The following is a 26,001-nucleotide window of genomic DNA, read 5'->3' as shown; positions in this document are numbered from 1 at the left end:
CACTTGAACATCGGACTGGGGAACGGGCACTCTAGAATATCAGCATGCTGGGAATTGCAAGTTCCAATGCACTGCCCCTCTAGGGTGCCCCTTTCCTTTCCTCCTATAAAGGAGGAGGCGAGAGGGGGCCGCCCAGTCTGGAAGGGACAAGCTGGCAGGGCTGCGGCTTCTTTCCCTTTAAAGAAAAAAGGCAAACGGGTTGTGGGGGGGCGGGGTTAAGGCTCAAGGAGAAGCCCCAGAGGGTTGGCACTCAGGGCATTTGTCCCACTTTCCTCCCTCTAGTTACGCCGCTGACTGGACTGGCAGCACATTTGGGATGAAATAGGAAGAGAGCCTAGAAGTGCAGAGAGGCAGTTTCCTTCAATTTATTTTGATTTATTTAAAAAATTATACCACATCTTATCCTTGCGAAAAAGAAGATTCCCAGTGTGGCTTGCAAAGATTAGATCACAATAAAATTCAATGCCAGCCAAAACAACACAACTGGAAGGAGACAGCTTGGGGAACTAAGGTCTCCAGCCTCTACTGAAAGGACAGAAGGGAGGGGACTGTTAGGAGAGCATTCCAGGAGTGGGTCACCCTGTATGGGAGAAGGCAGTCCTTCAAATACCCTAGCCCCAAACCATAAAGGGCTTTAAGGTTGCAATCCTATCCACACTTACCTTGGAATAAGCTTCATTGACTGTAATGGGACTTACTTCTGGGTAGACATGCATAAAATGGGCTCTTCAAGTCATCACTAGCACCTGAGATTTTGCCCCAAAACCAATTGGTAGCCAGAGCAGCCATAGGAGCAGTCAAACCCTCATACCACATGAGGGCATACTGCCTTCTGCAGTAATTTTGGTTTCCAGACAATTAGAGGTGGGAGAGAATGGTTTTATTGTTTCACAAATTTCAGTGTTTTCCAAAGTTAGAAGTGCAGAAAGCAATGTTATGTGTTTTTATTCAAAATTTACATTATAATTATAAATTAAAGTTGGTTTAAAAGTGTACTATGTAGGTGATATAGTGTCAGCAGATGCAATCAGTGATTACCCATGCACCTGCATTAAATAATTATTAAAATTTTTTTTGCAGATTTTCACAAAAATGAGAAGTGCAGAAAGCAGTGATGTGTTTTAATTATCACCATTTTCTCCCACTTCTACAGAAGATCTTCAAGGGCAGCTCCATGTAGCCCTTGTACATGTAGCAGATAGCAGTAATCTGCTCTGCATCATGAATACCTGCATTATTTTGGATAAATCTGCCCAATTTAAGCAAGGCCATAATTAGTGCACCAGTCTAAAATGACTGAAAGTTCCCATGGCCACCACTGTTGCATGAAAATCCAGGAGCAGTGATGAGTTCAGGAGGACAACCAGGCTGCAGTGGCAGACCTAGAGCATGGCAAGAGGGGCAAATGCCCCAGACGCCAACCTTTGGTGTGACACTGCCACCCTCTTCCCCCCTCCATTGCCTGTTTTCCTTTTTTCAAAGGGAAAGAAGCTGGTAGCTCCACTGGCTTCTTTTGCTTAAAAAAAAAAAACCCTCCTCCCAACTGCCAGAATTGCTGCCAATGAGGCAGTGAGGTGTTGCCTCTCCAGCAGTGATTCAATGCTGAACTGGGTTGCTCTCCCCCTCACCTTCTCCTTTACAGGAGGAGAAAAGGGCTCTCTAGAGTATTAACATGCTGGGAGTCACAACTCCCAGCACCCAGATGCTCTAGAGCTCCCCTTTCCTCTCCTCCTATAAGGGGGGTGTTCTAGTGACAGTGCACCAGGAGTGGCACCACTCACAGAGCTGCCCCTGTTCCTTCCCCTTCAAGAAGCGAAGAGGAGGGCGGCACTCAGATCAGCAGGGAACCACGCCAAGAGTGGCTGCGCCTCCTGCAGCCACTCTCAGCATGGTTCCCAATTGTGTATGAGGGCCGCCCGCTTTCTTCCCCTCTAAGGAAAGAGAAGGGGCACCCTTCAGAGCGGCACAGAAATGACGTGTGCTTCCTCCAATTTTGGAAGAGACAAGTGCCACTTATCAGGCCCTGGTGGAGTCTTCTGTGCCATTTGTAAGCAGCATGGAGAGCTCCTTTGGAGTGCTTTGGGGCCCCTGGAAGCAGTGCCTAAGAGATGAGCACCGCCTGCCTCCTGGAAGTGTGTTTTGCCAAATTCCTGTTCTACACTTTTGCCTAAAGAACTTATGCCCACTTTAAACCAATTAGTTCCTTCGGCTTAACAGCGCTAGCAGTCTACAAAAATTACCGCTGTACCCCAGCACTAGCAAAAAGGGGTAGCTTGCCTGTGGGGCTGCAGCATCCCTCCTCCCAGTTCCTAAAGTAGCAGTCCTCTCAGGTACAGCACCACCACCTCAGCTCTCCACTATTCAGCAGTTTGTTTGGTTAGTCAGTGTGCCAGTTCGTTTGTCCCTGAGTCAGGTTGCCATTTAGCAAAAGCCAGCAAGTCTCCTCTCACTCCACCTGCAACACACAAACTTCCCCTGCATCAGGTGCTCCATATATCCCTGAAGACCTCTTTGCCTCTAGTGACTGCAGCTGTACAGCACACCCTCTGCTGAAAGCTCAGGCCTTAACCCTGTGTTCCCCAGGTTCACCAAAGTAAAGGGCCACTGCTGACACCACATCCTATCTCCTCACCATATCTTCCTTGATTCCAATGCAAAGTGGCCCTTGCCTGTCATGGTTGCCACTTCCAGTGGTCCCAAAATGCTCCGATGAAGCCCCTCATGCTGCTTAGAAGCAGTGCAGAAGGCTCCATTGGGGCCTGGGCTGCCTTCTCCCTTGTCCCTTTTTTGGAAGGGGGAATGGGGGAGGCAGCTGCGTGGAAGTTATTGTGACAATGATGTCACCACAATTACTTCTGGGGTGGGGGCAGTAAGGGCAGAGGTTGCCCCAGGAAAGTCCAGGACTTTTCCTGTCCATCTTTTCCTGCAGAGGAAGTACACCCTCATTCAGAACAGGCAGATAGTCCATTATCTGTATCATAGTTTCATCCGGATTTAGGCTGCGATCCTATACAGACTTTCCTGGGGGTAAGCCCCACTGAGCACAAGGGAACTAACTTCTGTAGACATACATTAGATTGTGCTGTTAGTTTCAGCTTGTTAACCCTCATCTGATTTCCAACCAGCTCCAGGCAGTGCTTCATGGAATTTGATGGATATAAAGAGAGCTAGATGTCATCTGCATCAATGTTGAGTTGTCCAAACTAAGTGGGTGTGAATAACCTTGAGCTACACTGAAAGCAGTGGCATCGGCTTGGCTTTCCCTGATCAGCCTAACTCTCAGGATCGGGTGCCATAAGGCTTGAACCAGTTTCAGCTCTCTGATGTCAGCTGGGTTTTGGTTCTGAGCAAAGTTTTTGAGTCTAAGCAATTGGCATCAATGCAGAACTGCTGTATCAAGTGTTCTACTCTCTGTTCTTATAGGCAAGTCCCGAGGGTGCTGTTGTAAAACCTAAAAGGTTAGTTTGAAATTTATATCCTAATTTCTTTATTCAGTTGATTGTCAGTTGGTGAAAATGATACATGCCAAGCATTAATGACATTTTTGTGTGTTTTCCATTTCTTTTTCATGTTATTTTTCTCAGAAAAGAAACACCGTTGGCACCTAAATTTTCAAATCTCAGTCAAGAGAAAAGCAAATACACTGACAATGAGAGGTAAGCATAGACTTGAAAAAATATTTCTGAATTTTAAGCAAGGCTTACCGTCCTCAACCTTGAAGTTTGATTTCACATGAATCTGATATGAACTGAGACCTGGTTTAGGTCTACTTGGAAAGACGCTGGCTTGTCTAGGTACTGATAGAAATGCATCGTTATGTCCAGTGTTCTTATAGATCACTTACAGCCCAATCCTGAGCTGCCTGGGGCGCCCAGGCTCGGCAGCACAGAGAACAGCTGCCCCCTGATCCTGCGCGCCCTGGGCTACTGCAGGATGCACCTCGGGAGAAGGGGACTTCGGTCCCCTTCTCCCGGGTAAGGTAAGCAGCCCTGCAATGGGGCTACTCACTTTACCACTGACCAAAAGGTCGGAGGTAAAGTAAAGGCGCCTGTGTAGTGTGTGGAGCCCTCCATGAGCGCCTTGGATCCTGCGGAGTGGAGCACCACGGACCCCCCTCCCTCCCCCTGGCACGCCTCCCTCCGTACCTGCATGCCTCCTTCCGCCCTCTCTCTGCCCCACCAGCGTACTCCCTCCCTGGAACACCTCCTCCCTGCCCCCGCTTACCATACCACGGCTTTGTGATCCAAGAGACTGCCGAGCCACAGAAGCTGGGCAGAGCCATGACGCCGAGCACAGGATTGGATTCTTAGTGAGTATGGACTTCTCCATTCACTATACTAGTGGGCCAATTCCATCTATGTTGTGGGAATCTGTTCAGCTAACTGTCCTTGTCACACACAACTGCCAGACATGCACAGGCTCTCTCATGGATTTTTCCGCCTTCCTTTATTAGATTCCACCAGTCTAAATAATTATCAATGTGTCTCCTGTTTTCCTTATCTAGCATGTTTTTGAACATTTGATGGTTTTTCAATTCCAACCATTTCTGTCCTAGACCAGTGATTATCATAGTTCCCACCCCCAACCCCACCTTAGGCCTCTGATGCTGGAAAATAGAGTAAGTGCATTCCTGTTGATTTTTTTTATGGACCTTCCTGTTGCTTCTGATCCCATTGACCATGGTGTCCTTCTGGTTTGCCTTTCTGTTGTGGCTTGGGAGGTACTGTATTACAGCAGTTTTAGTTCAGACTCGAAGAGAAGTGGTGGCTGTGAACTATTGCTCACCCGGGAAACTATAGGGGGGACCCAGGAAACTATAGGGGGGACCCGGGAAACTATAGGCCGGTCAGCCTAACATCGATACCAGGTAAGATGGTGGAATGCCTCATCAAAGATAGGATCTCAAAACACATAGACGAACAGGCCTTGCTGAGGGAGAGTCAGCATGGCTTCTGTAAGGGTAAGTCTTGCCTAACAAACCTTATAGAATTCTTTGAAAAGGTCAACAGGCATGTGGATGTGGGAGAACCCGTGGACATTATATATCTGGACTTTCAGAAGGCGTTTGACACGGTCCCTCACCAAAGGCTACTGAAAAAACTCCACAGTCAGGGAATTAGAGGACAGGTCCTCTCATGGATTGAGAACTGGTTGGAGGCCAGGAAGCAGAGAGTGGGTGTCAATAGGCAATTTTCACAATGGATAGAGGTGAAAAGCAGTGTGCCCCAAGGATCTGTCCTGGGACCGGTGCTTTTCAACCTCTTCATAAATGACCTGGAGACAGGGTTGAGCAGTGAAGTGGCTAAGTTTGCAGACGACACTAAACTTTTCCGAGTGGTAAAGACCAGAAGTGATTGTGAGGAGCTCCAGAAGGATCTCTCCAGACTGGCAGAATGGGCAGCAAAATGGCAGATGCGCTTCAATGTCAGTAAGTGTAAAGTCAGGCACATTGGGGCAAAAAATCAAAACTTTAGATATAGGCTGATGGGTTCTGAGCTGTCTGTGACAGATCAGGAGAGAGATCTTGGGGTGGTGGTGGACAGGTCGATGAAAGTATCGACCCACTGTGCGGCGGCAGTGAAGAAGGCCAATTCTATGCTTGGGATCATTAGAAAAGATATTGAGAACAAAACGGCTAGTATTATAATGCCGTTGTACAAATCGATGGTAAGGCCACACCTGGAGTATTGTGTCCAGTTCTGGTCGCCGCATCTCAAAAAAGACATAGTGGAAATGGAAAAGGTGCAAAAGAGAGCGACTAAGATGATTACGGGGCTGGGGCACCTTCCTTATGAGGAAAGGCTACGGCGTTTGGGCCTCTTCAGCCTAGAGAAGAGACGCTTGAGGGGGGACATGATTGAGACATACAAAATTATGCAGGGGATGGACAGAGTGGATAGGGAGATGCTCTTTACACTCTCACATGTAACCAGGTGTAAAGTGTAAAGATGCTCTTTACACTCTCACAGAACCAGGGGACATCCACTAAAATTGAGTGTTGGGCGGGTTAGAACAGACAAAAGAAAATATTTCTTTACTCAGCGTGTGGTCGGTCTGTGGAACTCCTTGCCACAGGATGTGGTGATGGATGGCGTCTAGCCTGGACGCCTTTAAAAGGGGATTGGACAAGTTTCTGGAGGAAAAATCCATTACGGGGTACAAGCCATGATGTGTATGCACAACCTCCTGATTTTAGAAATGGGTTATGTCAGAATGCCAGATGCAAGGGAGGAAACCAGGATGAGGTCTCTTGTTATCTGGTGTGCTCCCTGGGGTATTTGGTGGGCCGCTGTGAGATACAGGAAGCTGGACTAGATGGGCCTATGGCCTGATCCAGTGGGGCTGTTCTTATGTTCTTATGCTGCACTCACTGGTCTTTGATTTGCAGTGTGCCATACAGATCAGTTTTATCTACATAAAACCACACACTGAGTGTGACAGCTGCCCCACCCTCCTTCTCAGTGCAGGTCCATGCCCAGGGTTCAAGGATAGGAGATCCCAGCAGTGAGCTTGTAGAACTGGTGCAGTCTGTTTATTACTAGAACAGAACTTGAGTCTTGCCTGGGAGTTTACAAAAATACCTCATCTTTTTCAAGTTCAGAGCAATCAATTTTTCTAGTCTGCTAGACTCATTAGTACTTTGGTAGTCACTTTTCTAGTCTGCTAGTGAGCAAGGGCTCACTAGTCACGTGCTGTAGTTCACTGATTCTCAGACTTTTTAACACCATGGCCCACTGTTTAAAGGACCTGCTGTCAGAAGCCACCTAGCTTTATGAGACCTTAAAGGTTGCAGGGCAGTTAGCAGCTATTTGATTTTTGAATGGCCTCAGGGTTTGAGGCAATAGTTTTCTGATATTTTCATTACCCCAATGAAAATTGTTCTATGGGACCCACCAGAAAGTGAGTTACGACCTGACCCACAGTTTGAGAAATGCTGCTCTACTTACAGGGTGTCCACCCCAAGGTGCCTTGTGGTGAGCAAGGGTATCACAAAGCCCACCCTTGACAGGTGAACTTCTGTGCAGATTCCTTCGATCTCTGAAGGTGGAGTCTTACATAAAGGGGCCCACTGGTCTGTCTTGCTGGGTGTGACCCTTGCAACCTTCTGCTAGTCATTGGACTCCTCCAAACTCAGGTTTTCCTTTTTGCCCCGCTAGGTCTTGCTTCATGTTAGCGTCCCCCTCCTTTTCTGTACTCTCTCCCCTGGTTTTCTTCAGTCCCTCTTGTCTTGCCTTTTCTTTCCTGTTTTGGGCTCTCTTCCTCTGTTTCTTCCATTGCTCTTTCCTTCTCTCTTTCCTCTTTTGTTCCCCATCTGTGGCTCTCACCTCTGTTTCTCCTTCTATCCTGACTGCCACTCCTTTTGATGGCTAATCCTAATCCCTTGGCTGCAGGTCTGGCCTTAGGAGCTGCAGGGCCTAATTGGAAACATTTTTTACAGGCCCCAGGGTTCACAGGTCTGTAGAATCTTAGAAATATAAATAAACCCAGTCCTCATATTAAGTGTTTTAAACACTTAACATAGCACACTGAAGCCATTGTTTGGCCCCTTATGTAAGGCAGGGAAAATTCTCTACTATACCTATTTGTTGGCTGCTTAAATAACGCTATGTTTACTATTATGTGTATCATATCTAATTCTAAAATTGCTTTCATGTTATAGGTTTCTTGAAGACTATAAAGATATAAAGCGTATTGGTTCTGGTGGATTTGGGAATGTTTTCAAGGCAAAACATAAAATTGATGATAGTATACGTGCCATCAAACGAGTGGCACTTTCTTGGTAAGTTTCCTTTTACCTTTAATTCATATAAGTGAATTAAGCTACTATGAATCTTTATAAGCGTGTGATGTTTTTCACAGTAATGGCCACGTGTTGGACTTATAATAGGTGAGACCATTGATCCATACTATCTGCAGTGACTGGCAGTGACTCTCCAGGATTTCAGATAGGCAGAGATGTTTTCCAGTCCTGCTTGTAGATATTGGGGTTTGAACCTTGAATCTTCTACATGCAGAGCATGTGTTTATACACTGAGCTGTGCCCCCCCCCCAATTAGGGTCAGTTATAATTAATGATTGCTATTTTCAGAGTTTATACCCAAGATCAGGGGTGGGCAAACATTCTGGCAAGAGGGCCACATCATCTCTCTGATACTGTGTTGGGGGCCAGGGGGAAAAAGAATTAATTTACATTTCAAATTTGGATAAATTTACATAAATGAATACATTAGGCTGCAATCCTAACCACACTTTCCTGAGATTAAGCCCCACTATCTATAATGGGACTTACTGATGATGATACTACTACTGGTGTTTATATACTGCCTTTCTGGTCATAAGATTACTCCTCTGGCTTTATTCAAGGCAGTTCACATAGGCAGGCTATCTCTAAATCCCTGAGGGGATATTTACAATAACAGAAAGGTTCTATCTTTCAAGAACCACACAACATTTCCGATGGATCTTTCATGGTCTGGTATCACTTCTGGCCCCCAGTTGCCTCCCATGCTGGCTGTTGCATCCCACGCTGGCCGGCCAACAAGCAGCTCCTTCATCTCTTGCTTGAAGGGCAGCCAAAACACTTCTTCCCTCACACAAAAGAGCAGGTGGAATAACTCAGCTCAGCTCAGTTGCTTCAAGGTCTTGCCATTCATGGAGCTCAAACTGGCGACCTTCAGATGTTATCTTCAGGCTAACGGAGGCTCTACTCTCTAGACCAGACCTCCTGCCCAGACCTACTTCTGAGTAGACCTGGTTAGGATTGTGCCCTTAGAGACACAACTTATATGAATGAATTAATTTTACTTATCTTTTTTATAATACTCGTGAACTATAATACAGGCACTTTCCTCCCCCCCTCCAGAACATAAAGCACAGATTGAAACATAACTTTATCAGAGGCAAGGAAAAACATGGAATGCTTAGGAATTTGATTTCAGCAGAAATGGCAAACCTAGCCCATGGAACTGATGGTTTACCCCCCGCCCCCCAAACATAAAAAGACTGAGACATAACTGCATCGGAGGCAAGGAAAAACATGGAAAAATTAAAAAAATAATAAAAGCAGATATATATGCAGGATGAAATGGGAAAACACCAGGGATTTTTAATACTTTCCAAATAGATAAAGGGAGACCCAGAAAGAAGCCATGCTGCCCAAACACCCACCACACCAGAGAGAGCAGAGTAAAAAAAAAGCAGCAGGTTCCTCCTCCTTCCAACTGCACTCCGGAGCACAACCAGACCGCACTTGGCCTCCCCTCTCTTTCTCACACCCCCCCCCACACACACCCCCACACACGTGCATCATTCACGTGCCCTCATTCACCTGCTCCCTCCCCCAAAAGAAACCAAGCAAAGGAACCAGGAGCCCAGCAGGTGCTGCGACCAGGTTTTTTTTTTCCTTCACTCAGAGCTCAAGTTGCCCAGCACTCCAGCAACCAACAATTCTCCTCTCCAGCCTGTCCGTCCTCTGTCCAACTGCACTCCAGAGCACAACCAGAATCCCATTCAGCTTCCCCTCCCGCCTTTCTCTCTGTCTCACATGCACCCGCCTACGTGCAACCTCCAAGTGAAACTAAAGCAGCACATTCAAAGGCCCCATTCCTTCTCTTAGCACTCATCCTCCCCACACACAAGCACAACCATGCAAACAGCCGCATTTCTGCTCTTAGTGCATCTGCCCCACACACAAACCAATGCGAGGTCTCAACCGTGGCATCCCCGAACTCCTCCTGTTTGCTAGATGGGTGGGGCTTCTTTAGAACTCTCAGTAAGAGCACAAGAGCTCTGCAGACCCAGCCATTCCCTCACTGCCACTGTGACAAGCAGTCGCATCCGGTCAGTGAGGGCTCCGGCAGATCTCCAGCGGGCCAAGTGCCCATTGGAGATGGGGGTCTCCCTGAGGGCTTGTATTGGGGGCCCCTGAGGGCCAGGGTTTGTCCACCCCTGCCCAAGATGATCAACAATTCTTCTAGTTACAGATGCATATGTGTGCATACAGATGTGGGTGACATGCTGTTGCTTTTCAGTTTCATGATTACAGATTCAAGTAATTGGTAAACATGAAAGTTAAACTGCAATCTTATAGACCAATAGTACTCAAACCGGGACATTGTGATGCTCCAGCCGGAGGGCCCTGGCTTCTGCTCCCTTAAGAGGCGGGGAGAAGGAAATGGAGCGCAGCAATCCCCTGGACTGCGCTGCTTTCAAGAGGAGCAGGGGCTTGCTTCCGCTCACCAGAAGATGCAGCAGGCTTGGGGGAGGGGGTGCTGGGAGCTTGCACGAGCTTCCACAGAGCTTCCCAAAGCGCGGAGACAGTGCTGTTAATGATCGCGACCCACTTCCAGTTTTCAGTTGTGAAACCAGAAGTGGGTTGTGATAGTTATTTTGACTGTTTTTGCGTTTTGGGGAGCCCTGTGGAGGCTTGCATGGGACTGACCCAACATCCCAAAGCCTACTGCAGCTTCTGGTGAGTGGAAGCAAGCCCCTGTGCTGCTTGAAAGTGGCGCGCTCCATTCCCTCCTCCCCTGCAAAACTTAACAGCTGGGCTCAAACTCCAGAGAGTTTGAGAATCCCTGCTGTAGACACATGGGAGCAGATCCTATTGAGTAGAATAGGACTCACTTCTGAGTATAAGACTGAGCTGTTAGTGTCCACATTTGTTGTCAGTAGGATAACAGTATTGTAAGAGAAATATTTGTACAATTTTATTGGTGTCTTTTAGATGTGTTTATGTTCCTTTGCTGATGTGGCTGTGGTTGTCTGCATAGTTTCTGGTATAGGTGTTTGTAAACATATGCATTGCCTTGATAGCATGTTTACATAATACCTGTGAGATTGTCACATTGGTATCTATGATGGAGGCCTTGGGATGTTTGGATCCTTTTTAGATTGTGAGCCCTTTTGGGACAGGGAGCCATTAGTTGTTTATTTGATTTTTCTCTGTAAACCACTTTGTGAACTTTCCATTGAAAAGCGGTATATAAATACTGTTGTTAATAATAATAATAATAAATAATCCTTTAAGATTACCTCTCATTTCATTTCACTGAATGTAAGAAAAGCGCTTCTGGATCAGGCCGAAGCTAGTCCAGCGTTTTTTCCCATTGTGGCTCACCAGCTGCTTCTGGAAAGTCCACAAAGAAAAGAAAGGCATCTCTCTCTCCCACCATTGCATCTCTGATGCTGGCATTCATTCTCCTGCTGAACCTAGCGGTAGCACTTTGAATTCCAGAGTGCTTTTGAAATGTTGAGTTACTTAACTCCTGGGATGAAGGAGGGTTTATCAGTCATTATGCTTGTCATGGAGTCCGAGTTCTTGTTATGGTTGGGATTAAAGGTGAAGTCCTTTATTTGTAGAGTTGAAGAACATCTGAAATTGGGGCATGGCTGCCAGCCACTGTATCTTGGGAAATCTGATGATCACATGACCCTGTCTTTGGAGTAGGTGGAAGGAACAGCCTGTTCATGAATACCCTCTATCCTGTGGTGGAGAAGTTTGTCAGTTTCAACGTTCTAGTCTTTTGGCTGTTTTTCTGAGTAACACCTTTCCCCCCCCCCCCCAAAAAAAAGCAGTGAAGAAAAAGGAGAAATGGAAGAAGAAACCAAAGGAGAAAAAGCTGAACGAGAAGTACAAGTCTTAGCAAAACTTAAGCATGAGAACATTGTTCGGTATTACACTTGTTGGATTGGGAAAGATTCTGTCCCATCATTGGACAGCAGCCTAAGTGATGACAGGTAAACTCATTATATAATTGTATAACTCTAAGATGCCAATAATCACTTTGTGCAAACATTCCATGCCAATATTTAAGCAAATAATAATAGGATAAAATTGACTAGTACAGGTTGAGTCTCGTTACTTGTGAGGGTTCTATTCCAGAACTCCCAGAACTGGATGGATAAAAAATTAAGCAAATCCATTTAAAAAACAATGTCCTTTTGCTGGGAAATTTAAAAACAGCCTTGCTGACCTTTGTGATGTAAGACAGAGTCATTAAGAAGACAATCCAATCAGTCTCTCTCCAGATGCTTACAAAGGCTTCACTCCGACCCCTCCCATCACCAATGCAAAGTGATGATCTTTCTTTCATGTCCTCAGGGGGAAGGGAGGGGTTGCTGGCTCAGAGGGAAGGAAGGAGTCCCTGGTTCAGAGGGAAGCCTAGAGAGAGACTGATTGAGGGATTGTCAGCCGGCTGCCCTCTCTCGTTTTTAAACAGATTTTAAAGGGATGCATTTTTCCCCTTCTCCAGGGATCAGCGCATTCCTTCTCATTTTCAGTGGCCATTCGTGTTGAGTCAAATCTGTGTATTAAAAAATCAGTGTATAACAAGGTTGGACCTGTATATTGAGGCAGCAAAACAAAATTAGCGCCCCATGCTCTTTTATCGCTACTAACAAGGCACAGATGTTGATGTGTTAAGCATGTGCTTTATGGTTAATGTGTCGGATGTTTGGGCACTTACCAGTGCAACGCTTGGTATTTGACATTTAAACCACAAGGAAGTGCTAATATAACACTGAAAGTTTAAAAAAAAACTGTTGGTTTTTTATCGTGGGAGGAAACAAGGAGGCTTGCTCAGTTTGTGCCCTTTGACAAACTACACTCCCCTTCCATCCTCTACCTCCCTCTGTAAGGTGGGAATGGCATCCCGACCTATACCCAGATCCTACAGGGCTGTTAAAAAGATTACTGAGATGACCTAAACAAGGTGAATGCTTGAAAAACGTTATAAAGGCTTGACTGGGTTGCAAAAAAACCAAGTTAGTCAGTGTGGCAGCAGCTCAGATTTTTTGGAACAAACCAGCACTTGTCCTTATAATTTCCTTACAGCAATTGTATTGTGCTAGAGAACTTGTGCAGGGAAAGCACCCTACGGGTAGACCACAGCTGTGCTACAAGGATATCTGCAAGAGGGATCTGAAAGCCTTAGGAATGAACCTCAACAGATGGGAAACCTTGGCCTCTGAGCGGCCCGCTTGGAGGCAGGCTGTGCAGCATGGCCTTTCCCAGTTTGAAGAGACACTTGGCCAACAGTCTGAGGCAAAGAGGCAAAGAAGGAAGGCCCACAGCCAGGGAGACAGACCAGGGACACACTACACTTGCTCCCAGTGTGGAAGGGATCGCCACTCCCAAATCGGCCTTTTCAGCCCACTAGACGCTGTGCCAGAACCACCATTCAGAGCGCGATACCAAAGTCTTTGGAGACTGAAGGTTGCCAACAAATAGTTTGTAAACCATTTTAATGTTTTTCTAGTTTGAGGAAAGCTTGTAAGTGCCTCTTCATAGAAATGGAATTTTGTGAAAATGGAACACTGGCAGCATGGATTTCAAAGAAGAGAGACACACCAAACTATGAAGATTCCTTAAATAAATTCCAGCAAATAGCAGAAGGGGTGGAGTACATTCATTCTCAGAATGTAATTCATAGAGATCTCAAGGTGAGTATGCAAGAGAATGATAGTTTCAGCACTGAATGTTGAACTATCCCTTTGGGAGGAAGGTGGGATACAAGTACAGTAAATAAATTATAGACTGTTCAATGGAAATTGTTAGCTGGGTATGCTCTGCCTGACGAATTAAGAAGAGTCTTCACTAGACCAACTCATGACTTTGCTTTTCCTGTGTAACTCAGAGTCTTCTCTTTTAGAATCCACAGCATGATTCCATCCCCTTGATCAGAAGTCTTGCTCTGCATGCAGATTGTACAATTGAGTATCTGTAGGTATGGTAACCCTCTGCCAGAATCCATTTAGCTCTTTATCCTCTGGTGTAAAATTAAAAAAGCTACCATGGCAGTTTATCAATTTAAATGCTTAGCAGAAGGAATAACTTTTTTTTGTTCTATCAGTGTGAGCTTCCCTCTTATGGGTTCTGCCTTCTAGAGCAGGGGTGTCAAACGTGTTTCATACAGCAGGCCAAAATAGCATTCATCACGTCTGCTGAGGGCTGGAAGTGATGTCATCAAGCAGGAAATGATGTCATTAAGCAAGTCATGACCAGAAATGAGCACTTTTTTCACCTAGGAACTCATTAGCTGCAAATGACGGAAGGGAAAATACATGTATTTTGATCACATTTTCAAGGTTTTGGAGAGCCCAGTTATCATGTGGGTTGCCTTTTCAGCAGTGACACCTCAGCACAGAGCAGTAGCTGAGAGCTGCAAACAGTAATACATAGATATGTAGTTAGCTGCTCTGATTTTAGAAGAAGTGTGTATATATTTTTTAATAAATAAAACTTGATATTCACAATATGATTTAAAAGACGTGACAACACGTTCTTAATTGGGTAGCCATAGCATATCTAATTGAGTTGAAATACTTAAGATTGAAAGATTACAGAGGGTTCCATTAACAAATACAAATAGAGGCTCTAAGTTATGGAATTTTATTAAAGGTACTATAAACAAACAATCTCAGAATGTACTTAACAAAGGACATTTTTGCTAAAAACAAAAATTAAGGTAAAACATTCTTCTAGTAGTAAACCTACTTGTTTGTTCTCTGAAGTGGTGATGTGTGAGTTTTCACAAGGAAACAAATTTCCGACCAATACCTTCCCATGAGGTGCTCGGGTAGTAGATGCCCTACTCCATGATTGGGGGGGGGGGTTCTGTTATTCCCACAGTTGTGCTAAGCTTTTCAGTGTCTTCTAAGCAAGAGATTATTCTTGACCATGCAAGACTGGGGAAGGGCCCTGCTATAAGTTCTTGTGGAGGAGGGAGGAATGGAGTAGAGCGATTCCCTGGATTGTGTCGCTTTCAGAGGGCTCAGGGCCTTACTTTCACTCACTAGAAGCTGCAACAGGCTCTGAGGGGAGTCCTGTGTGAGCTTCTGCAGGGCTCCCCAAAGTGCAGAGACAGTAAAAATAACCATAGCGACCCACTTCTGATTTCGCAACCGGTAGTCGGTTGCAATTGTTATCTGCACTGTCTCCATGCTTTGGAGAGTCCTGTGGAGGCTCATGCAGTACTCCCTGCACCCCCAGGAGCCTGCTGCAGCTTCTGGTGAGTGGAAGCAAACCCCTGCACCTCTTGAAAGTGGTGCAATCCAGGGTTCACTTCACTCCTTTCCCTCCTCCCCGCCCTTTAAGGGGCAGAAGCCAGGGCCCTCAGGCTGGGGCATCACAATGTCTCAGATTGAGAACCACGGGTCTAGTCAAAAGAAAGTCCCAGAGTTCAGTAGGACTTACTCCCAGATAGGTGTGCATAGGATTGCAGCCTAAGCCTCACTGAACATAGTGGAACTTACTTTCTAGTATACGTGCACATGAGTGTATGAAAGATTGCAGAGGGTTCCATTAACAAATACAAATAGAGGCTCTAGTTATTGAATTTTATTAAATGTACTCTAAACAACAATCTCAGAATGTACTTAACAAAGGACATTTTTGCTAAAAACAAAAATTAAGGTAACTTCTGCAGAGTCAAATGTTGATCTTGCTCAATATTTTCTATGCTGACTGGCAGTGGCTCTCCAAAGTTTCAGGTGGGATGTTTTCCCTGCCTAGAGATCCTGCAAGAGATTGAACTTTCTGCATGCAAAGCAGGTGCCTATACCTTAGGGTCTTTTTTAGTTCATTATAGGATTGGGCTGATGTGGGGGCGGGCAGAGTCTCAACATTTGCTTGACATGATTTGGACCACAAATTTTGGCTTGGTGATTGAGACCAAACTTTGGTGATAAAAATTTGTGGAACCCTGCAAAAGTGCAGGTATGAAATTATTCATGCTGAGTCAGAAAAATGTTACCAGAAGTATTATTATTGTTGTTGCTGTTGTTGTTATTAATGTTAAAAATATTTATTTGCATCTGCCTTTACAGCCTGCAAATATATTAATATCTAGAGACAATAAGATAAAAATAGGTGATTTTGGACTGGCAACATCGGGCATAGATGACCTTTTGGTTGCACGGACAGAAAACAGGGGAACAAAATCATATATGGCTCCTGAACAGGTAATTTTTTAAAAATATCTGATCTGTTTGTGTGTGCATTATTGGCACTACTTACCAGTTGTAAGGGGGCAGTTGTTCATTTACTTGGTGTCCATGCATACCCACTTGGAACGATCCCCATATTATTTCATATAAGTCTCTGTATGGTAAACAGGCACAGTTGTTAGCCTGATAACATGCCTAAGACCTGTTTTATAGGATGAGGAGACAGTTTGGGGCGCAAGCCTAGCTAGGTACCTCCTAGATGCCTGACCTTATCTTTGACTTTTTTTTTACAGCTTGCAGCATTTGCGTACCATTTGCAGGGAAGCAATAGCGGAAGAGAAGTATGCCTTTCTCTCCTGCTTCTGGGCTTCCCAGAGGCAGCTAGGAAACAGGATGCTGGGTTAGATGAGCTTTGATCTGATCCAGCAAACTTTTCTTACATTCTTATTAGTATGAAAATCTGCAATTGTATGGAGCTGGAAGTTGCTCAGCCGCTAGTGGTGTTCTCCCAGGGGACTTCTAGGGGTGAGAGTGGCAGCAGCAGAGTGATTCCTTCCTCTTCAACATTGGATTTCTCTTGGTCAGCAGTCCTGCTGATGGGGGGCACAACATTGGAGGGAGGAGTGCATGCTTGGACATTTCCACCTCCCCTTTTCAATGACCAGTGTGGCCCTGGGGGAGACACTTCCCAGCTGCAGGATTGCTGGTGGAGAGCAGGATGAGAGGAAGAGAACTGCCTTTGTCTGCTGCCCTCATCCAGAGGGTTGGGGAGCTGTAGCAGAACAGGCCAGGGGGTAGCATACATGCACAAGAGCCCAGAACTCAGCTGTGCCACGGGGTCAGTGTAACCTGGCACCAGCCTTGTGAGGAAGAAGCAGAAACAATAAGGTTCTGTTCTGACAGACCTATTGTACTAAGCTGAGCTTTTGTCTGTCTTTATGTTGCTCTTTTGCAAAATGTTGGGGAATTTGCATGAACTTTATAGAACATAGAACAACTTAAAAGTATATAAAAGAAAGCAAACTATAGTATAGTAAGAACCAAGAATATAGGTAGGGCATGTTTCCGGTACCAAGGGTGAAAATAAAGCAGTTCTTTGGGGCAGGGGGGAAAAGGCCTCAATCCTTTAGTCAGTGTTTAGACAAAATTGTCAAATGCATTTTGAATTCTGTAAGGCTTATAAGCAGTGGTTCCCAAATTGTGAACCATGGCTCCCCAGGGAACATGGAATCTTTGTGAAAAACTCACCGCCCTGTACAACGTACAGGATCATAGCCCTAATAGAGAGTTGCAGCCATTGGCCCAGTATTTCAAGGGAGCTGTCAATCAAAAAAGTTTGGGAACCACTGGCTTATAGGATTAAACTCTATAAAAATACTCTTCCAAAATGTATTCTTAAGATTGCACTCCTAATGTGTTTGTATTATGTGGTTCACAGGTCGGGAACAAGTATGGAAAGAAAGTGGATATCTTCCCATTAGGATTAATTTTTTTTGAATTAGTTTACGCATTTTCAACTGACAATGAGAAATTCAAGGTAAACGATTGGAAAATATATTTTTTCTGCCTTAGATACATAGGAAATACAGTAAATATTTGCAAGTGAGGACAACATCACAATGAATGGAACTGGCTAGCAGAGGGAAGGAGGGTTCAACCTACAGGTGTTCATGAATGAAAACTGGCTGACTACTATTTTGCAAATTTCAGACCATAAGTGTTGTGTTTTGTACACAGATGTTGCATTCCATTCCTCACCAGGTAGAGAACAGATATAGCAATATGGAGAATAGTCCATAGAGGGAGCTGATTTACAGCAGCTTTCCTGAAGACTCATCTAGTCCACACCTTGAGTTCAGTCACTGCTGAGTTAGAGGCCTAAATGAAAGTTTCCTTCAGAAATTGACAGAGCCGTAGAGTCGGTACATAAAAGCTCCTGCTCCAGCTCCTCACTTTTTAAACTGACTCCTTCTGTACACTCTTACTCCACCCAAAATTGCTTCTCACTTCTGGAAATTGGCCTTGAGTATTTTGCTCAGTGTGAGCCAGTAGATGGATGTCTGGGGTCTCTGCTGGGCTCAGAGGATCCTGTGGAGGCAAGGGGAGCAGAGTTCCCCTCAGCTCTGGAGGGTGCGAGGGGGGGAGGCATTTGCCTGTATTTGTGGTTTCACTTAACCACGGAGGTATGCCTCTATTGTTTTAAACCTCCCAAGGTTTGGTGAATAAAAGCAAGCATTGAAGCTTGAACATGGTATTAGAAGTGATATAATTCTAATCAGATGAAGAATCCAAATAGTGAATTGAGGGGGAAACCTGAATAAGGAAAGGGGAAAATGAAGGTGTAGCAGCACAAGGATTTTGGGGGCCTTGGTGCTTGGTGGGAGACACACAAGACTGTATCTTGTTGCCTGAAGGAGAGTGTTAAAGCAGAAGCACTCTGAGGGTTTGAAAGTTAGAACTTGAGGCAGCAAAGAGTTATAGCAATGAAGACAACAGACATGTATAGAAGCGAGATGCAGAAGGAAGGCTTCTGGGATTCAGCCTTCTCTGGCTTTTATTCCCTCTCAAAACAATACACAACAGGCTGGGGTTTTCCATTCTCTGATCTTGTTTACAATACTAAACCATGAGTCAGAAGTCTGTGTAATAGGGAAATTTACAAGAGGATGCTGAAATTCACACTGGCTATAACTAGCCAGCTCTCTAGCTTAACACATTCCTAGATATGATTCTGTTGTTCACAGCACTGGGTTCAGAGTCATCACCAAGGCCAAGAGTTTGCTCTTGCTGCGCAGGCGCAGAATGTGTTCTGCTGTTGCTACATTTGCCAAGGCATCTCAAAACCTAGTGCTTGTGCATTCTATATTTACTATAGAAGGGTCTGAAGCCACCAGGGAATCTGGCATAAACCAGCTCTCTCAGTGGACTTGCTTCCTTATTGCTGCATCCACCTACTGTAATAGAACACTATTTAGGTTCAGTGACCCTGCCCAATTTCAACTAAATTTCTTCTTCCTTTACAACTCAGTCCTGCATCTTATGTCATTCTAGAGAGTTCTGAACTCTTAGGAGCAGCTTTTTGGGAGGGGTGGAGAGGCTGCATTGTGGAGGAAATTCCCCTTTCATGAGCATTCTCCTGCTTGCATTACTCTGGGTCTAACTCAAGCTTTTGAATCACAAATTAATTTCCAAGGTTTCTCATTTTGCAGCCCAGCCCTTTGTGTCCATTATGAAGGATTAAAATGAAAACAACCTTGAAACTGGGGAAAACAGCACCATAAAAAGCATGATTTATTTTTCTGGTTCTAGCTTATAGTAAATACTGTACCGTGCTACCCTGCCACCACAAGAATTCAAAGTCTCGTTTCAAACAGGCTCCATCTTAGGGGCATCCCATACTTCTATATTTCATATTATAGTGTGTTGGTACCACTTGACTTCTCTATGGACATTACACATATACATTTCTATTCCTTTATCTGCCTTACATAGGAGACATTCAGCTGGCCATAATACCTGTTTATTTCCCTTAAAATAACTGCTTTGAATTTAACCAGTAAAAATTTTATTGTCAGAGCTGTTTGTATCTGAGATTTTTCTTTCTTTTTTTTTCCCCCTTCAGGAGTGGGAAAACATCAGGGACAGTAAATTTCCACAAGCATTTGTCAGGGAATTTCCAAAAGAGGTATATTACAGTGCACTCTTCTCCATAGATTGTCTTTTTTTGTCTGCATTGTAATGCTTTGTCTTTTCCCTAATATTTTATTTTTTTTTCCTTTACAGAAAGTTATAATTAGCCAGCTTCTTTCAAAAAATCCAGCTGAAAGACCATCAGCAACTGTGCTTTTGAATATTTTAAAGAACAACAGACTACATACTTGTTAACTAATCTTTCAAAACATATTAACATATTAACAGTATTTAAAATTGACAAGTGCAGAGATCTTGAACTACATTTCTTTGTTCTACTACAAAATCGTACAAAAAATAATTATCAAATCTTAAACAGTCTACACTTATTATAAAATGCATTTTCCAGACCAATAAAATTTTTTTAAAAAAACATAAAAATTAACTCCTATCTACTCCTCAAATGCATAGATTATTTGGCCCATTTTCTTAATGTGCAGAAAGTCCATGAATGGTTTCCAGTTATCCATAAAAGATTTTACTGACTTGTCTTTAAGAAGAATTGTAAGTTTATCCCTTTCTGCCAATATTCTTGCAGCAGCTATCATATATAAAAACATACATAATCTTTCTGAATTGAGTATCCAATTTTCCCAACAAAAAACTCCTAGTTTCATTTATAAATTTACCCTCAATATCAACTGCATTTGCTAGTACATCAAAGTCCAATATTTTTTTCACTTTTGTACAGGTCCATAGAACCTGTACAAAACATAGAACATTCCTTCTTATCTTTTACCCTTCCAACATCTATTTGGTACATTTTCATACATTTTTGCCAATCTACCTAGAGTCAAATACCATCTATACATTATTTTATAAAAATTCTCTTTAAGGTGTTCATTCAAAATAAATTTCAATCTTTTAATCCACAAACTCTGTTTCTCTTCTATCTCATATTTTAATAACAGCATTGTCCATCAGAGTCTCCTCCTCCTGACATTAATCCTGTTACACGTCTTCTGATCTTCTGTCTTGTCCTCCTAAGTTCTCCTGTTCTTCTTTGAATTTCTGCACAAAATCTCTAGCCTTTTGAACTGTATCCAGCTGGTAGATTCTTTGTTGAAATCTGAAAATAACATCTTCCAGTTTTCCCCATCTAAATATAATCTTCCTCTTTTTCAGCTCTTCTGTCAAAAATACATAATCCTTCCTCTTCCATAGGATTCTAAGAGGGATCTCCTTAAAGATTATAATACGTATACCTTCAATCTGCAGACTTGTTTTTGCATGTTGCTGTAACACCTTATCTCTGTTTCTTTCTAGTAAAATGGATCAGAATATCTCTAGCAGCTTTATGTAGTGTGGCAAATCTTGTATTAACTTTATAAACCTGGTCAACTTCTGAATCAGTGATTTGTTCATCTGTTCGCAAATACTGAGCTAGAAACTGTACCATTCACTGTCTCAAATCTTCTCCAGCTCCTCCAAAATTCTCTGGTACAGCTTTGAATCTCAATATCTTTTCTTTATTTGCTTGCTGCATCAGAGATATCATATCCAATGTTTTCTCTTGTTCCAAACTCAGGACTTCCATTCTACAATCAATGACATTAACTCTGTTCTGCAACTCCCATGTCTCTTGTTTGATACGTTTGACGGATTCTTCCAGCTGAGCCACATCCTTTCTCAATTCCAGTTTCAGGTCTTTAAGCTCTTGTTCAACTGAGTCTTTTAATTCAATTTTAACCTGAAACTGCTGAAACAGATGTTCCAAAAATCCCACACTAAGTTCTCTCTTTGGAATCTGTTTTGGTGATCTTGGCTGTTTGGGTTGTTCTTTTGCTTGCTCCGTAGTTTTGACTCTTCTACATGTTGTCATATTGATATTCTCCCAGTTAAGAGAGCTTATACTGAAATATGAGTGGAGTCCTGTGCATCTAACCCCTGCTAATTGGGTAAGAGGCACTTTTTCAAGTGGGTGCTCCTTTTTTTAGCAGGGGGAGAGTAACTGGCCCACCTCACCCCAGCACTGTCTGCTCTAGTGGCTGTCTGCTGGTATTCATTTGCATCTTTTTAGATTGTGAGCCCTTTGGGACAGGGAGCCATTTAATATTTGATTTTTCTCTGTAAACTGCTTTGTGAACTTTTAGTTGAAAAGCGGTTTATAAATACTGTTAATAATAATAATCTCTCTCAAAGAGAAAAAAAAATTCCAAATGCAGTTCCACTTTTCACCAGCAGCTGTCACTTTCAATTGAATTCAGCAAGTTTAAGCACTCTATGATTGATAACACTCTATGGTTTATAATGTTCTTCCGTTCTAAAGTTCATAAGCTAAGATGGATAAAAGTAAAATATAAACATCCCAGATATTGTAATCATTCAAGTCAATAAAAAGTCATTAATCAATAGGAAAACATCCCAATAAAGCACTTGGAGACCATTCGGCCGTTAGAAGCTACACATCTCTTCGTCAGTCCGCTTGCTACGCACACTCCCCCAATTTCATTCCTTCTGACTGATGAGTAAAACTTTTATCTAGATCTCATTAAAATTCTTTAAAGTTCCTTAATTGGCAATCTTATCTTGAATGTCCAAACAACTTCTATAAATCTTAGATGTGTCTCCACCACTTGCCCAAACGAGAGTAATAAGTTTCAAAGGAATGTTCAGGCTTTGTCTCACCACTGAAGACACAAGCTGGATGTCTGTCCTTCTCTTCCGTCACTCAAACTAAAGAGGGGTTTCCCAGCCTTCGCCAGAAATACCCCCCAAAAGGAGCAACCTCCGAAGAGTTGTAGGTAATCTCTTGTTTTCCCTTTGATCCAGGGAAGTCCTTGGCTGCAAGCTGTCAACAGCAGCTGGGTTTAAGTCTCCTGGTGCTTTCCCAAGCAGGAAAGTTCAGCCTGCCATGTTGACTTCCCCACACAATGCCTAGAACATCTTGTTTTCAAGATGCTTAAGAAATACCATTGGTTATTCTTGAATAGTCTTATCTCAGAGAGATCTGAATCTTCCTTATTTCATACCTCTACCATGTCCTTGTCACACTCAGAGGTCCTGACCCCAGGACCTTCCATGATCTTACACACTCCTGGCCCACAGCCTTAACACTCCAGTGAGTCAGAAATACATATCTGTGCCCCCGTATCTGTGGGGAGTTCTGTTCCGGAACCTCTGAAACTGCAGATACTTGGGGGACGCCCCCCCACTTCCCCCGGTCCTCATAATGCCTTTTAAGACACTTCTGGTTTTGCCTAGCTGGAAGTCATTCTGAGCCCCGCAGGGTGCAGCTCCCTTCGCCTCTGGAGGGGGGGCAGGGGGGCTGTGGCTCTGCAGATAAGTTCAATTGCAGATATGGGGGGGCCTCTTGTATTCCCAATTTAGTTAATGCCCTTGAAATTGTAGGATACTTAACACTCTGTGAGAGAGCAGGCTATAGTTCCCAAGCCAGTAAGCCAAATATTGAGTACAAGTTCTTTAACATGTTCACCTGTGTGAACGAATCCTCAGAGCAATTGCCCTCTTTTATCTGTTACCACACATTCTAAACAGCTAGTCCTTCAGCTAAGGCAGTACTTTCCAAACCCTGTTGTACAGGTCACACTTAGGGTTTGGAAAATATCCCCCCCCCCAAATGAGCAGCGCCTCCTGCACAGCATGCTAGAATGCTGGGCAATAGATGTAACTGCCCAGAGTGTCCCTGTGCAGCGATTGGCTGGGAAAATAAATGACAACGTGGTGGAATGGTTAATGCTGGCCGGAATAGGGAGGGCTTTCTCTAGACACAGCCGTCTCCAATTTGGAGACTGCTGAGCTAAGGCAATGCTAAAGACCTTTAGCAGTGGTTCTCAAACTCTCAGGGAGAGTTGGAGAGCTGCTAAGTGTTTGCTCAGAAGGCGGTGGGGGGGAAGGCAGAGACATGATGCCCAGCATTGCGCCTCTGCTCTGGGTGCAGGGGTGCACTGCTACTCACTGCCGCCTGCAGCAGCCTCCCAGGGGTCGGGGGAGCCCGGCGCCAGCCTCAGCAGGGCTTCCCATGCAGCACAGAGCCCTCCAGAAGACGATCGCAACCACTTCTGGTTTTGCAGTTATGAAACAGGAAGTGGTCGCGATTGTCTTCTGGAGGGCTCTGTGCTGTGTGCGGGGCACTGCTGAGGCTGGTGCCAAGCTCTCCCAACCCCTGGGAGGCTGCTACAGGCAGGGGTGCGTGGCAGCATGCCCCTGCGCCCAGATCAGAGGCACGATGCTGAGCGTCATGTTTCTGCCTTCCCCCCCAACCCACTTCTTAAGGGAGAACTACCCAGGGCTCTCAGGCTGGGGCGTCACGACACCCCAGTCTGAAAACCACTGACCTATAGGCTAGCTCTTCAACTCTTGCAAACACTGAGCTCTTCCAAACCCCAGGGACTCTAGCCTCAAGACTGGTTCGTTCCGTGGCAGTAGACTGACGGCCCAATCCTATCCAACTTCCCAGTGCGGATGCAACCATTTTCATGGGACATGTGCTGCATGCACCCGGCAGTTGGGGGGGTAGTCATGGAGGCCTTCTCAAAGCCCTGAGTAGCCTAGGCTGGACTTAGATGAATCCCAGTTCCTTGGTACTCACACAAACACAACCATGTAATAATAGAATGGTTTGTTTAAAGGAGTGGTTCTCAAACTTTTGAGCGCTGGGACCCACTTAGTAAAAGTCTTTAGTACACAGTGGAAAAAGAACAGATTTTTCAGTTCTGTCAACCAACATGCTGATTTAGGTGATTTAAGAAAGGCCAAGATGACTCTCAACGAAACCTAGTTATGTCTAGAACTGTTAGGGTGCAATCCTAACTCCTTATGTCAGTGCTTTCCAGCACTGGCATAGTGGTGCCAATGGGACATGTACTGCATCAACTGCATTCTGCAGTTGGGTGTCACTGACAGAGGCCTTCTCAAAGTAAGGCAATGTTTGTTCCCTTACCTTGGAGGTGCATTGTCCTTATGTCAGTGCTGGAAAGCACTGACATAAGGGGTTAGAATTGCGCCCTTTATTATTTAACACAGCTCTTTTTCTATTGATAACTAATTTGTTGAAGTATGATTGCATCTTCACCTGTATTGCTATCAACTCTGTTTTTATTCTTGATGTGATAAATGGCTATACTTTTTTTTATGTAGTCTTTGTAATTCCTAGTAAACTGTATGCATAAACAAAATTTCTGGATTGTTCATTTTGTTTGGGAACTACAGTATGTGAAATACATATACAAGTTAAAGGGTAACTTCCTTGCTAGAGTTTAGAGTAGCGATCCTTTAGACTAGCAATTTTTAACCGTTTTCATCTCAGCACTGACATGGCACTAAAATGTCAAAGCACACCATCAGTTAAAATTTGACAAGGTACACTGTAGTGGAGGGCTCATCCCCCAATGGCCCTACTAATAAATGACCCTTCCCCCCAACTTCCACTGCACACCTGTGGACCATGCATGGAATACTAGTTGAAAATTGCTGCCTTCGATCTTTCTAATGTTACCCAGATGTGATTTGCTTATGTCTGTAAAGGTGCTGGCTAAACACAATTTACTCTGTCCCTGCACAACATAGTAATATAAAAGCCAAATATATGGTGAACTATGGGTTCTGATTGTTTCCAGGGTATATATGACTATTAATAGAGTAGGGCAGATAAATTGTGTCTGACTTGAGGCTACCTAATTATATTTAGCATTCTTGAATCCTACAGTTGGCCCTTTGCCCTTCATATCTGTGGGTTTGGTACCCATTGGATTTGACTCACCATGGCTGTAGAGCCTAGGAGACCTCCTGGACACAACTGGAAGGGCCTCCCAGTTGTGCCTCAGAAGGCCTCCCAATGGATTCTGAGAGGCACTTCTTTCTGGTCTACCTAAAAAACTGGAAGTGCCTCTCAGAAGCCTCCAGTAGGCCTTTTGAGGAGCAGGGAGGCTGCACACGGTCTGCTCATGCTTCAGAATACCTCTGGACACTTCCAGTCATGGCAGAGGTCCTCTGAGGGATATTGGTGTCCACAGGGGTCCAGGAATGAATCTCCCATGAATACTTAGGGCTCACTGTATATATGAAGAATTGTCTAGGGTGTGAAACTCGCTTTTTAAATGTATGTTAATACAGCCACAACATGCCCCTTTCCCTCTAACTATGGGTATAGTCCAGTCAATATTGAACACCATGAAGACCCTTTTGTTTTTCCATAAGTAAGTTTTTAAAGTAATACTTTTATATTCCCATTGAATCATACAGCAGCCCTAAACCCGTTTCCTTGGTGCAGCCCCCTGGGACCAATACAGCTTCCTCCCATATAAGAGCCCAATCCTATGCATGTCTACTCAGAAGTAAGTCATTATAGTCTGTGGGGCTTACTCCCAGGAAAATGCAAATAGGATTGTAGCCTAAGTGAAC

At 44.2% G+C, this 26,001-nt stretch overlaps 1 protein-coding gene across 1 annotated transcript in view; it reads left to right on the top strand.

Moving 5' to 3' along the window:
• The window catches only part of LOC136647522 (uncharacterized), a 52,946-nt gene extending 29,426 nt beyond the window's left edge, over positions 1 to 23,520 (top strand). The window contains exons 17-26 of the mRNA XM_066623121.1: positions 3,424 to 3,458; positions 3,585 to 3,656; positions 7,661 to 7,769; positions 11,497 to 11,506; positions 11,604 to 11,739; positions 13,260 to 13,443; positions 15,829 to 15,963; positions 17,387 to 17,485; positions 19,571 to 19,633; positions 19,732 to 23,520. Coding sequence (XP_066479218.1) covers positions 3,424 to 3,458; positions 3,585 to 3,656; positions 7,661 to 7,769; positions 11,497 to 11,506; positions 11,604 to 11,739; positions 13,260 to 13,443; positions 15,829 to 15,963; positions 17,387 to 17,485; positions 19,571 to 19,633; positions 19,732 to 19,833 — 945 coding nt within the window. The 3' untranslated portion in view covers positions 19,834 to 23,520. The remainder of the gene's footprint in view (positions 1 to 3,423; positions 3,459 to 3,584; positions 3,657 to 7,660; positions 7,770 to 11,496; positions 11,507 to 11,603; positions 11,740 to 13,259; positions 13,444 to 15,828; positions 15,964 to 17,386; positions 17,486 to 19,570; positions 19,634 to 19,731) is intronic.
• The last annotated feature ends 2,481 nt before the right edge of the window (positions 23,521 to 26,001 follow it).

Source organism: Tiliqua scincoides, chromosome 1 (assembly GCF_035046505.1).
Source record: "Tiliqua scincoides isolate rTilSci1 chromosome 1, rTilSci1.hap2, whole genome shotgun sequence".
Classification (NCBI taxonomy): domain Eukaryota; kingdom Metazoa; phylum Chordata; class Lepidosauria; order Squamata; family Scincidae; genus Tiliqua; species Tiliqua scincoides.
This window is presented reverse-complemented; position numbering and strand designations above follow the sequence as displayed.